This window comes from Macaca mulatta, chromosome 14, assembly GCF_049350105.2.
Source record: "Macaca mulatta isolate MMU2019108-1 chromosome 14, T2T-MMU8v2.0, whole genome shotgun sequence".
Taxonomy (NCBI): domain Eukaryota; kingdom Metazoa; phylum Chordata; class Mammalia; order Primates; family Cercopithecidae; genus Macaca; species Macaca mulatta.
In genome coordinates, this window is record NC_133419.1 from 123,357,217 (window position 1) to 123,371,555 (window position 14,339).

The 14,339-nt window shown below is 46.3% G+C and overlaps 1 protein-coding gene across 3 annotated transcripts in view; it reads left to right on the forward strand.

Annotated features, from left to right (window-relative positions):
- The window catches only part of UBASH3B (ubiquitin associated and SH3 domain containing B), a 155,083-nt gene that overhangs the window by 83,280 nt on the left and 57,464 nt on the right, over positions 1-14,339 (forward strand). Inside the window, exon 1 of one of the 3 annotated variants that reach the window (XM_077960653.1) lies at positions 5,585-5,774. Within the exon in view, the coding sequence (XP_077816779.1) occupies positions 5,680-5,774 (95 nt within the window). The 5' untranslated portion in view covers positions 5,585-5,679. 3 annotated transcript variants of the gene reach the window in all.

Genomic DNA, 14,339 nt, shown 5'->3' on the forward strand with positions numbered 1-14,339 from the left:
AATGCAAAGAAGCAGTTCCAGGGAGGAAGAGAGAGAAGATAGAGGAGGAGACAGGCTTCCCATGGGAATAAAGTGAAGCAACACAGAAGGACAGGTATAGCAAGAAGCCTGAGGCGTGGGGTTACACGGCATGACAACAGATGTGGTCAAGTGCAATGGTCAAGAGGCAGGAAGAGCGACTGTGGAAGTTGAGCCTGTAAAGAATGTTACATTCATCCAGGCACAGTGGCTTATGCCTGTAATCCTAGCAATTTGGGAAGCCGAGGTGGGCGGATCACCTGAGGTCAGGAGTTTGAGACCAGCCTGACCAACATGGAGAAACCCCATCTCTACTAAAAATGCAAAATTAGCCGGGTGTGGTGGTGCATGCCTGTAATCCCAGCTACTTGGGAGGCTGAGGGAGAAGAATTGCTTGAACCCGGGAGGAGGAGGTTGCAGAGAGCCGAGATCGCACCATTGTACTCCAGCCTGGGCAACGAGAGTGAAACTCTGTCAAAAAATAAATAAATAAATAAATAAAGCTTACATTTATGAATTTGAATATTTGAATTTTGCTTTGTGGATATAAGGGAACCCGTGGACAATTTTACAGGAGTGGAAGGGTTTTGTTTTGTTTTTGTTTCATTTTTGAGACAAGGTCCCACTCTGTTGCTCAGTTGTGGAGTGTGGTGGCTTACTGCAGCCTCAAATTACAGGGCTCAAGGGATCCTCCTGCCTCAGCCTCCTGAGTAGCTGAGACTACAGCACATGTCACCACACCCGGTTAATTTGTAAATTTTTTGTACAGACAGGGTCTCACTACGATGCCCAGACTGAGGAGTGGAAGGTTTAACTCAACCTGTTTCAGAAAAATTATTCTAACAGTAGAGAGAAGTATGGATTATAGAGGAGGAAGATTTAGGTAAGAGCTGTCCACAGTGTGTGGCAGGTGGAGGAATTTTAATAGAGAGCAAAAAAATCGCTTGTAAGCGTTTAACCTCGGCTAGGTCACTTAACCTCATCAAGACTCAGTTTCTCCACTAATAAAATGGGAATAATAAGATTTATCTCTGAGGTTCTTTTGGACATTGCATTTTCTATCAAGTACCTACTATAGTGCTTGGCATACAGTATTATTCTCACGCTCTCTCCTCCTCCTGACGGCTCCATGCTCTCGGTGGGTGTCCATGTCAGGTATCCAAATGTCTTGCTCTCCTCTGATTTTCAGGGGACATAAATTTGCTTCCTAACTTTGCAATACTGAAGGAAAACAACAGTCTTGTCTTCTGAAAAGTTTCCTTCCAAGTGTAGGTCTAAATTTCTATCTCTGCTCACTCTCTGATTTGGCAAATTGATCTAGCTCATTTGCTATGTCCCAAATTGTCTTGATGCAAGAGTTTTTGTGTTTGGGGCTGGGCAGTGGTTCAAAAGTATCACTTTCCCATTAAGCTTTCCGGGATTTACCTGCAAGATGGATAACACATCCTTGGGACAGATGGCACAACCCTGAAGCCATTGCCCTAATTTCTTCTTCAGCGTTCTCCTTTTATCCTGTCTTCTATGATAGCTGATTTCCTTACATTCATGTCCACCCAGAAATAACTAGTTTCTGGAAAAGCTGTAATATGGATTGTATTTCTGTAAAGCCATATGTTCCATACATCCTGACATTCTCACAGATGCCATTTGATTCCATTTTGTCGTATTCATTTAATAAATATTGAGTGTCTGCTGGGTGCCTGGCGTCTGCAGTGCAAAGAGGAATAATATTCAGTTCTGCATGCTGAAGGATACCATATTTTGTGGCAAAGCAAGATCTAAAGACATAATTTCAGTAGACTGTGGATAGGTTAATTTGGAGCTACTAACTGGCTATCATGTGGTTGGGGATTGGGAGGTCACAAGAAAGTTTCAGCAAATCTGGCATTTGAACCGCACCTTGAATTGTGAACTGGATCTTTCCAGGTGAAGAAAAGGGGATGGGCTTTCCTGACATGTTTCCTGATGAAAGAGCATGCACTTGAAAGAGAATGGCTGGCTCTGAAAAGGGTGAACCATGCATTGTCCCAGGATTAGGATGCCAGCAGCTGTTTACTGAAAGCACAATATGTGTTGTGTGCATAGTGCTAAGTACTTGTTTTATTTCACCTGATGCACATAGCAACCATATGAGGCAGGTCCTATTCTTATTCCCATTATACATGGGATATCACTGATGCTTAGAGAGGTTGGATAACTTGCCCATAACAGACAAGGTATAATTTGAATATAAGCCATCCTGTACACTCCTGAGTCTGTGCTTGCAAGCCACCCTGACTTACCAGATGTGTGCAGACCATTCGTGTGCATGTGTGTGGGGCAAGGGGCCAAGCTGAAGGCAGAAAGGTCCATTGAAGCCAGTTTTGAGATACTGAACACCAAGATAGAGGTTGTGTAGACAAACATCTCCACATGTTCATTTTTTATAAAAAGTCACTGTATTACTTTTAAAGTGAAACAGAACCCATGATTTAGACCATTTTTTAGCAAAGTCCTGCTTTAGTGGGACATGATGATGTACATGAAATGGGGATTGAGGTTAATAATCTAACTAAAAACAAATCGTTCTCAGGGATTTTGATTCCTTGTTACTTCAAAGTCCTTATTGACATATAGATGAATTCTGTCCTCAAGGTAAGCCCCAATTATGTAAAAGTATTTCCAGGTTATTAGCTCTTTTCACCTTAAAAATGACAAAGTTTATTTTTTTATTTAAAACTCGAGGAATTCAGAACTTAACCTCTCAGCTAGCTTGAGGACTGAAGCTGTGGTGTGATTCAGATTTTATAAGATCTTCGCAGAATAAAATACTCAGTTTACTCTCAGTTCATAGGATATTTTCATGTTCGGCTCTTTTCCTTCACAGTGAATTTTAAAAATTTTCAATTTGATCTTAAATGAGATGTATCCACGAAGTGTTCAGCAGAAACAAACCCAAACCCACAAAGATGCAAATCAACAACAATAGCACTCTTGGTGTTGGCTGTTTACCAATAAATGAACATTCAAGTTCATGTTAGAACTCAGCGAATGAGCAAAACCAGAGGTTGTGTTTGCTTCATTTCAAGCCCCTCCCTTTAAGATCTAAGTCAGTTCACATAGTGGTCAGTGAACATCCCACGCCACAGGAACTGCGTGAATGATCGAGTACCCCAAGCCTGAAGTCCTCGGGGTCTCCTGCTGGGAAGGCCAAGACATTTGCATTAGGAGGCCCCGTGATGCTTTGCTTGGGAGAGCACAGACCCGTAAGCAGCAGAGCGTCCAGCTGCTCCTCTTCCCTCCCATGAGGCCCTCACGACAGCCAGGCCCCAGAAACGTGAACTTTCTGAACTTGGGTGGCCAGGCTGCTTCAGAGCCTCTTCTGGAGTCAGCAACCCTCCTTTGCTCTTCCCCTCCCCTGGGTTCTGTTTCCTGGACCCTTCTGCTGACCAAGACCAAGGAAACCAGCCTTGAGCAATTCCTTAGTATTTCACTCAACCGAAGCAGTCCAACCCCCCAAGATGACTCCCCTCCCCTTTTGCCAGATCTCTTCTGGAACCTGGCTCACTCTCACTACTCATGAGATGAGATTTAGCCTCTCTGGTCTGATGGTGGCGCAGAATCCTGAGAACCCCTCCCTCCCTCCCCTAGCTCAGCAGCAACGAAATCTGGAGGTGGACACAGTCCAAGATCATCTCAGGGATCCGCTTCCTCCAGGAAGATTCTTCCTCACTTGTCAGTCAGTGAGACTGCGTTGGTCGCAGTCTCTGACCTCAGGGATTATTCAAGCCTGGAAGGGAGAAGCTTTTCAGAAAAGGGTGGGACTTGGAGAAAAAGAGATTTGGACAGTACTGCAGACAGGAGAAGCAAACTGAGCCAAGAAGTGCAAGAAACCCTCCCAAGTACAGGAGTCTCTCGTTTCAGTCTTGAAGATCTCCAGGAAAGGAAATTCCAGGGCTTCCCCTGAGTCTAACCCATCCTTTTTCCTATGACCTCTGATGCTCCATTTTGTGGGTCCCGGCTGTGAAATATGTAAAACCTAAAAGGAAGAGGGCCAGGAAAAGGAGGCCATGGGCTGCCACAGAAGTGCTAGCCTGGCGGAAAAAGCCAGTCTGGGCTTGTTTTGCGGCCCACTCTTGTCTCCTTTCGGCCACACGTGTGAGATCACTAGGCCTTCTCTTAGGCCAGTATGGGAGGGTGGCCTGCCAGCATCCCCACTCTCCCCCCCAGAACCCCCTTTGTCAGGAATGCAGCACAGGAATCAGCTGCCTGGCATCGAGGCCATTTTCCTCTGCGAGGTCACTACTGTGGGAAAATGTTTCCAATCACTTTTCTCAGAGAAAGGGAAAAAACTGAAGTTCCAGGGATGTCATTCACCCCCAGAAATGTCATACTATGACTTCCCCTTAATCTTTTTCTCTGTATGTTATGGAAATCAGTTCCAAGCCACTCCAGCAATTCAAGTACGTAAATGGAGTGACCCCACCCCCGAACACCGCCTGAGCTTGAGCCTGGCCAGCTAGAGTTCATTCGTGAGTGTGTGTGTGTGTGTGTGTGTGTGTGTGTGGTGTGTGAGAGATGGGATAGAGTGAGTGCCTCCATGGCCCACCTGGCCCTGGGTGCCTGCTTCCTGTGGCAGCTCTCTGTTCCTTCTCTCTTTAGTCTTCTCTCCTTTCAGCACCCTTGTTGCCATCAGTTTTTGCTCTGGCCGTGCTGAGTTACCTTAAGAGCCAGAGTAGGAGATAGGAGTTATGACAGTCTTGAAAATGGAAAGTTGGGATCAGAAAGTCTACTTCTGGGACCCTGGAACAAGTGACTTAATCTCTCTCTCTCTGTCTCTTTTTGAAGCAGGGTCTTGCTATATTGCCCAGGCTGGAGTGCAGTGGCATGATCACAGCTCACTGCAACCTCCAACTCCTGGGCTCATGTGATCCTCCCACTCAGCCTCCTGAGTAGCTGGAACTACAGGCATGTACTACCATGCCTAGCTAATTTTTTTATTTCTTGTACAGATGGGGGTCTCACTATGTTGCTCAAGCTAGTCTCAAACTCCTGGGCTCAAGTGATACTCCTGTTTCGGCTTCCAAAGTTTCAGGATTAGAGGAATGAACCCATGCCTGGCTGACTTAATCTCTTGCCTTCAGCTTCCTCATCTGTAAAATGGGTATCCTATTAGCCTCATGAAGCTGTCTTGAGGATTGAAGGAGATGCTAATTATGAAAAAAACTGTAAAACACAAAGTGCTGCAAGGATGTGAATATTCGAAAGCAGATCCCTGGTCTCTTTCACTTTGGAGTGGGGTTGGGGTAAGGCACAAAGCAGAATGTTTCCATTGCAAAGGAGCATGATGGAGTAAGCAGCAGAAGGCCTGAGGGACAAGGCAGCATGGCAGGCACGAGTTAAGTCTGGAAGGGCTCTTGGAAGAAGCAGTTTCCAAAGGAGAGGGCCCCATATTGGCAGACAGGAAGGTGCAGGGTGCTCCCTTCTTCCTCACAGAAAACCCCTAGTGAGGAAGAGGTGTGATTTGATCAGCGTGGCTGCATCAGACGGGCGTTCAGTGCCTTCCCCGCCAGAGCTGGTGCTGCTCAGGAGCTGAGCCAAGTCAGGGCCTCGCGCAGCCCAGCTCTCCTGCCTGTGAGGGAGACCCAGACGCCAGTGAGATGTCCCTTTTGAATCCAGCCCATGCACCTGGGCCCCTTGACAGTGGTTCTCACTTCACCAGCACCTCCCCTTCCCACGCAGGCTTCCTGTTTTGAAACCACCAATAGATGGAAAATGTGAGTACTGCCGCTTGAATGGCTCAGGCTGTGTGTATGTCTGGGTGTGTGAGGTTCTGTGTGAGTTTGTGCTGTGTGAGCCTGTGTGCACACATAAATGTGTATGTGCAAATGTGAATTGAGTGTGATGTGTGAGCATGTGTTTGTGCATGTGGGTGAGCATGTGACTGAGTGGTTGAGTACACGGGCTCATGTTGTGTGCATTTGAGCATGTGTATCTGTGTGTGACTGTGTGAGTGCCTGTATAAGTATATGATCATGTGTGTGTTACTGTGTGTGTGTTGCCTGAGCATGTGTGTCTATCTGTGAGCTCGTGTTGTGACTGTGATCCTGTCTGTGTAAGACTGCCTGTGTGGGTGTGTGACCATGTGTGACTGTGTGTAAGGATGTTTGTGTGCATGAGTTGCATAAGTGTGACCATGTGTGTGACAGTGTGAGTGTATGATCAAATGTGTGTTACTGTTAGTAGTGTGTGTTGTGGGTGTGATCAAATGTGTGTCACTGTGAGGGTGTGGTGGGTGTGACATGTGTAACTGTGTGTGTGACCTGATATGAGTGTTTTGTATGTGATCGTGTGTGATTGTGTCAGTGTGTATTGTGAGTGATCACTTGTGTGCTGCATGAGTGATCATGTGTGTGATTGTGTGTGATTATATATGTGTGTAACCAGGGGAGACTGTGTGTTGACTGTGGTCACGTGTGACTGTGTGTGTGTGTGCACTCGCGCATGTGAGTGTGCCGCACAGCCCAGGGAAGGGCGACTGAGGCAGGGGACTTTTCCTTGCAGGGGACCAGTCTGGTCTGGGGAGAGGAGAGGGTGTTGAGGAGCGGTGGTCCTCCCAGGGAACCTGTCTGCCTGAGTGACAAGAGCAAGGAGCAGGGCAGCACTGGCATCTGCAAGCACGTCCTGGAAGCTGCCTGAGGCCTTCCATCCACACTGAAAGACTCACCTCTCAGCTTGTATCTTTTTTTTCCCTCAAGCTTTAAAACAAATAATTTCTTACCACTCCAAAAATGCCTTCCTGAGAAACTGGATCACGTAACAAACAGATCAGACTGTCAGCCTTCCTAGCTGGATGGGCAGGCAACACGTCTAGTCCATTTTCCTATTCCCAGTACCTAGCACAGTTCCTGGTAGCCGGCAGGGCCCGTGCATTCATTCAGCAAGGATTTATGGGGTGCTTGTGACCATGTGGGAACACAGATCATAACAAAGTCTCTGATCTCAGGGAGTGTACAGCAGTGGGGGGCATGATCACAGTCCCATTAATACATAGGTACATGTGACTGATGCTGGAAATCTTGGATGAAAGAATGGATTCCGTTTCCAGCTCTTTCCATAGCTTTGTAGAAGAGACTCTTGGCTTTTTCTGGCTATTGGAAGAGGCAAGGCCATAATCAATATGCCTTTCTTCCTTTACAAAGATATTATTGACCCACAGGCTTTGAAAACAAAAATTTTCCCCTAGTGAGAAAATATAAATGGGTAAGCTTTGTCTCCCCTGCCATGCCCTCTCTCACTCCTGTGACCACCTTGTGGCTTCTTGGATCCCTTCCCCCGTTGCACCCACTATTCTGTCGCTCTTGTCTGGGTAGCAAAATTCTGCTTATGTATCAAGGCCCAGCTCAAATCCTGTCCCTTCTGGGGCAGAGTTTATCTCCCACTACGTGACCCACCTGCATGCTTTAAATGACTGGGGGAGCACGTCTATCACAGCATTACGATGATTTGCTCCATGTTTGTTTTCTGTCTCAACTGAGCTCCTTGAGGCCAGAGACTTTGTTTTGTCTATCACTGAAGTTCCCAGAGCCTGGCACGGGACCTCGTCCTTCTTAGATGTTCAACATGTGTGGGATGGATGAATGGATGGGTGCACGGGCAGACGGATGGTTAGATGAAGGCTCTGTTGCCCGCCCTACAAAGATGGCAGCCCAGCACTGAGCTAAGGCCCAGGGACCATGTAAGGGATAGTGTTTCAACAGTGGCTGGCATTGAGTCAGGGCAGCTTTTACATTTTTATAAATAATCTGAAAAAGGAAGTTCAGACTGAAACTCACCATGTATATGGGTGACACAGAGCTCTTTCGGTAGGGAGGTTCCATGCCAAAAAGGTACAGGAGGGGAGGATCCCCTAAGATATGAGTGGGCGGACAAGTGGAAGGTTGCTTCAGCGTGAACAAACTCAAACCACTGCATTGACGCGGAAGTTATCTGAGGTGTAAGATGGTGCCTTTGGGTGATGAAGTTTGAGGAGAAAGAGTCACTTCATTCAATCAATAAATTAAACACCTACTATGTGCTGGGCTTTGTGCTCAGGCCTGTACCTCCTACCCTTGAAGATCTCAGAGTCTAATGGAGAAGAATGCTTCCAATGTAGTGGGAAAAATAGACATAGAAAGAAATAATTAGAGATAAGACTGGAAGGGCTAATAGAAGAGTGATAGAGAGTGCTATGAGACTTCCGAAGAGAGCTGCTTGGCTCTCTGTGGTGGGGAATTCCGGACGGTTTATTGATTCTGTACTTAAATTTCATGAATATTTCAGGGCGTTTACCATGTGCTCAATTTTGAAGGCACAAAGTTAAGCAGATATGGAGTCTTATCTCCAAAGAGCTTACGGTCCATTGGGAGTGATGGATAGGTGAAGTGTGGGAGGGGCCCTGGGGGGGGATTTGTGATTCAGAAAGGATTTCGCTGAATGGTGAAATCTTGGCCTAAAGTCATCCTTTAAATTCATTCGGCAGAAAAGGGGGAATGTGGACAATCCCAGCAGATAAAGCGAAGTGGGCAAAGGTTCCACAGAGAGAACACCAGGTTGTGTTTTGGAAACTGCCGAGGCTCCCAGCTGAAGCAGAGGCTGTGGGGTGGGGGTGGCCACGGGAGAGGCAGCCGGGCTGACAGGGACCAGCACAGGCATGGCCGAGGATATGGGGAGCCTCTGCAGGATATTAAGCAGCAGAGTGATCTAGATTAGTATTTAAGAAAGGTTATTCTAGTCTTGGTGGAGGTGGACTATAAAGTGGAGAATGAAAGGGAGAGTGAAACCAGTGGCCAACAGGACCCCTAAAATCATCCTAGCAAGAGCTTATGCACTGAGAAGAGAATGAATGAATAGACCCAGAACCGGTGGAGTGGAATTGTCCTGATGACACCAGCCAATGAGTTTGGGGAAATGTCATTCTCTCACTGTGCATGTAAGGCACCCGGGGCGGCAGGGTGGCAGCAGGGGCGGGGGGGCAGGGCTGAGCTTAGGACCTAGAGGCAGCATCAGATAGGAGGGGAGAAAAATGCACCAGAGTCCTGGGGAGTCTGGGCTGGGCCACGGCTCTGTGTCCTTAGAGAGTTGTCAGACTTGCCTGAGCCCCCGTTGGGACTGCTGTGAGAATGAAGCGGGATAACATATTATAAACAATAGCATCTGCAGCTGGAGTGATGTTGGGTGGTTTGGGTTCCTGCACATTTGGAGACAGAGTCAAGGCTGGGGAAGGTCTTTAAGCTTCTGAAAGCTTTCTTTATAGAGACGCAATGAAAATTTTAGAGCTGTTCAATCTGGAAAGTACAAAGGGAGGACGCCAAAGTTTAAGTAAGCTATGAAGCGCAGGCATGGAGAGGAACTCTAGTCAAACTGTCTGGGTTCAAATCCTGCCTCTACAACCTAAGATCCATATATTCCCTTGAATAAGATATTTAACCTTTCGAAGCCTCTGTTTCCTCATTTGTGTAACAGGGATAATAATGAGCTGACTGTTGTGAGGGTTAAATGATACAATGCAGGTAAAGAGCATAGTACATACACCACATGACACGTGATAAGCTCGATAAGCTCATAAGTAGCAGCAGCTATGAAATCATTAACTGGAACACTCAGTCCCCCAATCCTGCAAAAGGAGAGCAAGAATACCTCCCTTGTGCTGGAAGAAACACATTGTGGCAAATAAGAAGAGGTGGAGCGACTTCACGTAGTGGTTTAAAACTGATGAAATCCACCATTCCAAAAAAATCAGTGTGGACAACTCCAAACCTTCATTCTGCCCTTCAGCTGTAGGTGGGAGTTGAGTAGAAGCTGCCGCCTTTCTTTCATTGTTTTAACTTTGTGGAAATTATCAAACATTCACAAAAGCAGAGAGGATGGTGGAATGAACCCCCATGTATCTTCATCCAGATTCAGTAGCGATCAACATACCTCCAGTCTGGTTTCATCTCAGCTGCCCCTATAGATGGGCACGCGCCATCCCAGCTCCCTGTGCAGTCAGAGAATTCTCTTCCTCACTTGCTTTTCCCTCAGTGCAAATGGAAAACAGCCAGTTGTTAAATGTCATTTAATCTCAGTTTAACTTCCTTTACTTTGGGCTAAATAATTTACGTTTATGCAATTTGTTATCACAAAGCATTTCTTGACATTTTTATCTTCTCCTTGATTCTTTGAATACTTCCATTTCCTCCCTGCCCGCAGTAGACTGTGAACCCAGAACAAGACACCAGAGCTCTGTGAGGGTCCATCCAAGGGTCACAGTGACGTGAGGCTAAAGGCAAGGCCTGCTTCCCACCCAACTCTAAGTGCCTACCAGCCCCAAACTGTGGCACAGTCCCCGGGTCTCTTGCACACGCTTGTGCTTAATACTGATTTGCCACTTAAGTCCCTTGGATGTCAGCAAAAGAGTGAATATACACGGAAGGAAAGAGAGCCCCTGTTTTTTCTTTCTTTTTTTTTAATTTTTGTTTTTTAAAGAACACATCACCTCTGCGAGAACCCTCCACTTTGGCTATGCCTACGTGGAGAATGTTTTCATGGCCAACACAGTCCCCGACAGCTGTATGTTCTCCTGGACCTGGAGAGGTCCCAGCACACTGTGCGCCTCATACTACACATGGCAGTGTGTGCACCATCACTGCGAGAGGAAGAGCCTTCTGCTGACACATCGAAAGTACTCAGATCGGATCCCTTGTGGCTTTAGCTGTCATCAGAAGCCCTCCCCTGAGTTACAGCTGAATCATGTACTGCATGTCTTTAGTTGGTGTCTAATTTGTGGGGCTGGCAGCCTGGAATGTAGTTATTGCAAATGATACTAATCTCTGAGCTGCATTCCAGAGCGAAAGAAACTGCTTCTATGGATGCTATAATTAGCACAGACTTATTATGCATTTACTATATGCAAAGCACTTCATGTATTGGCAACACTTGCCTAAAGCCTAGAAAATAATCACAATTGTTTGCATTTGCATTGCGCTTTGCATCTTACATCTGTAATATTAACAAAGAAGGTTTATTGGGTGCCAACTGTGCACCAGGCATTGAGTTGGTAAAAACCTCCAAACAACCCTCTCTGTATTGTTACCATTCTCTATTGTCAGATGAGAAGCTGAGGGTTAGCTCTATTTAGTGAATTGCCCAAGGGCCTCACAACTAGTGAGCAATGGAACATAATCCAAATCCCGGACTGTGCATCTCTTAAGTCCATGGGTCTTACCACTGCACCACACTGTCTTCTAACTCTAACAAAGTAATCACTATTTGAGAGGTAATCATTCTTTATTTTATTTTATTTTATTTTATTTTATTTTATTTTATTTTGAGACGGAGTCTCGTTCTGTCTCCCGGGCTGGAATGCAATGGCGCTTTCTCGGCTCACTGCAACCTCCGCCCTCTGGGCTCAAGCTATTCTCGTGCCTCAGCTTCCCGAGTAGCTGGAACTACAGGCACGTGTCACCACGCCTGGCTAATTTTTGCATTTTTAGTAGAGATGGGTTTTTGCCATGTTGGCCAGGCTGGTCTCGAACTCCTGGCCTCAAGTGATACACCAGCTTCGGCCCCCTACAGTGCTGGGATTACAGGTGTGAACCACTGCTCCTGGCCAAGGTAATCATTCTTAAACCACTTTTATAGATGAGATACCAATGCCCAAAGAGATTTTCTTCAAATCCCACTAATAAATAGCAGAACCAAGGCTCAAAGTCAGATCCTGTGACCCCATATTCAGTGTTTCTGAGGGCAACGCCTGTTCCTCAGGCCTATGCTGCTTGGGCCAGGAGAACAGCTCATCACCACTGGCCTCCCACTGTTGGGAAGGGGCTCAGTTGCAGGGCCCCCACCTTTCTTCTTTACTTCTGGCATATTGCCCAGGCTGGTTGGGAGGGACAAGTTTAAAGAACACATTGCCTGGGCAGGCCGGGAGGGGCACACTCACAGTTACAATGTACCCTCAGTTACCACCACAGAATGTTGTGATTTTGACCTAAACCCCCAAAGCTACAACAACTTCAACTTAACTTACTGGCACACTAGTATTATGTGTGTTGAGGGCAAGTGACTAATTACTGTATTCTCCATGAGGTAAGGAACGAAATCCCACCCATCCTGAGGAGAAAGGGAGAAAGAACTCTTTCCAAAGGATCCTCGTGAAATGAATCTGGAGAAACTAAGAATCCAGATGCTGCCTGCCTTGCACCTGATGGTGATTAATAGCCATTTTGCATCTCCAGAGTCCATTTTTCACAATGCATTGAAGGCTAATCTAGTAAGCTCAGAGTGACAATCCTGATTGCTTGCATTTTAAGATCCTAGTCCAAGCTCTACTTCTGTCATGATAGGGAAGCTGGGGACAAGTCACTTGAACATAGAGCCCCCTCCTCCTTCACCAGGGAGACTCAAATGCTTGTCCCTCTTGTCAACCTCTTAGGAAGGCTGGAGAAACAGGTAACCGTGTGAACATGCCTTGAGATCCTTGATGGAAGGATACAGAAACTCCTTTTACTATCATTATCCCAAGAAAGGTGCATTGAACACTGATAGTGTGATCATTGAGATAGAGTTGAGCGAACATCAGCATTTCAGTGCCTGACAAGAGGGATTTGCACCTGCAGGTAGGCAGAAAGAACCGTACCACATGCCTGGGTTTTGGGCCATGTTGTTTACAATGCTTCCCGACCTCTCATATTTTGGGAAAGTGCATAATATATTGCAGTGCTTTGGCCAACAACAAGGAGCTTTTAAGTTACACCTGGCAGCATTTGTCTTATCATAATGGAAAAATTAGATATTGTTTCAGTATGTGGATGAGACAGTCGGGTCCCTAAAATGTGAAATTCCAATTCTCTTGCACTGAGGAGTGTCTTCCCAGAAGCCTCCAGAATACTCCTTGGGAGAATACGGTCCACGCCCTAGGAGCTAAAGAAGCAGTGAGGTGTGTCACACTCCTCTGCCCTCCCAACTCTGTTGTCATCTATCCACTGGAGGCTTATTCCAGTCTGAAATTGGATGTGGCTTGTCAGGGAGATGCTGGCAGCCTGGCCAGCAGCTGGCTTCAGGGCCACCAACAGAGCCCACCTCCTGGCTCCAGCCTACCCTATAATTATGTGTTTTAATTGTGTGCTCTGTTTATACTCGGTCAGAACTGTTGTGCTGGCTGAGGCCTCACACAGGCAATGCTGCCTGGCTGCAACCTGTTCTCCCCTGGGAAGATGGTGTTTATTATGAAGGGAATGGAGTCTAGAGCCACACACCCAGGCCTTCTGCAGTGGACTGGGAGCCTGGCTTATTTTCCTAGAGAATCCTGGCTGATCATAGTGCTCCACTATTCATTAGAGTGCTGATTTTAGGACACTGTGCTCCACATCACATCCATCATCGTATCTCATGTTAGCTCCATCAGCCTTCTCCAGTGAGAGAAACCTCTAGATGAGTCATGGACGTTTGATCTAGGGTGAGACCAATTGCTACAACCAAAAGGAGTCAGATCTCCAAAGAACAGGCACAAGTAACTAAAACTCTTTGTCCTTTTGACTGGGCTGGAATTATATAAACCTAAAGTATAAAAAAAGGGAAAATTAATTATTATAACTTAATAAACACAAGGTATTTGAAATTATTATACTAAAACAGGGTTTCTATTGAAGGAATAGTATAGTCCATCTGTATAAAACTAAACTATCTTTTCAAACCAAATTTTCTTCCTGTCTTGCCTTGCTGTCCCTATCAATCTGGCCCCATCTAACCCCAGGCTTTCAGGGTCAACCGTCTGTCCCCATCCTTCCCCATCCCTTGGTACTCCTGAGATGCCAAGCTCTGCCTAAGCATACTCTCTTTGAGTGTTGTCTAATGCTATTGAGGAGATAAGACACACAAAACAATCAGAGAAAAAGTCCACATGGGAGAACATGTTACAATGTGCAAGGCCCGGTGGGCATTAAGAATGACAGGGTTATAGGGGGCAGGAGTTAGAGACGGTGAACTCAAGGGACCAGGTGCAATTTGCAGAGATAGAAGAAGGAAAGGCATGGGTGGGGCCTGGGTCACACTTGTAAGAGGAATAAGGCTTCTTGCCTCAGGAAGCTCCTGCAAAATGAAACAGCAGCTTCCTAAGCAAACAGGGCACAGTGCAGCAGCAAATACGAGAAGGAGTTTGTTCTTGATCTTATAGGCAGTAGGGAGCCATTTTAGTCTTTGCGGCATTGGCACGTGATCCTAGTGGTATGTTAGTGGCATTATTTTCTTGGAGGTATGCATGATGGATTGAAGTATGATCCCAAGGCAGGGAGAGCCGTTGAAAGAGGCCGCAAAAATATTCT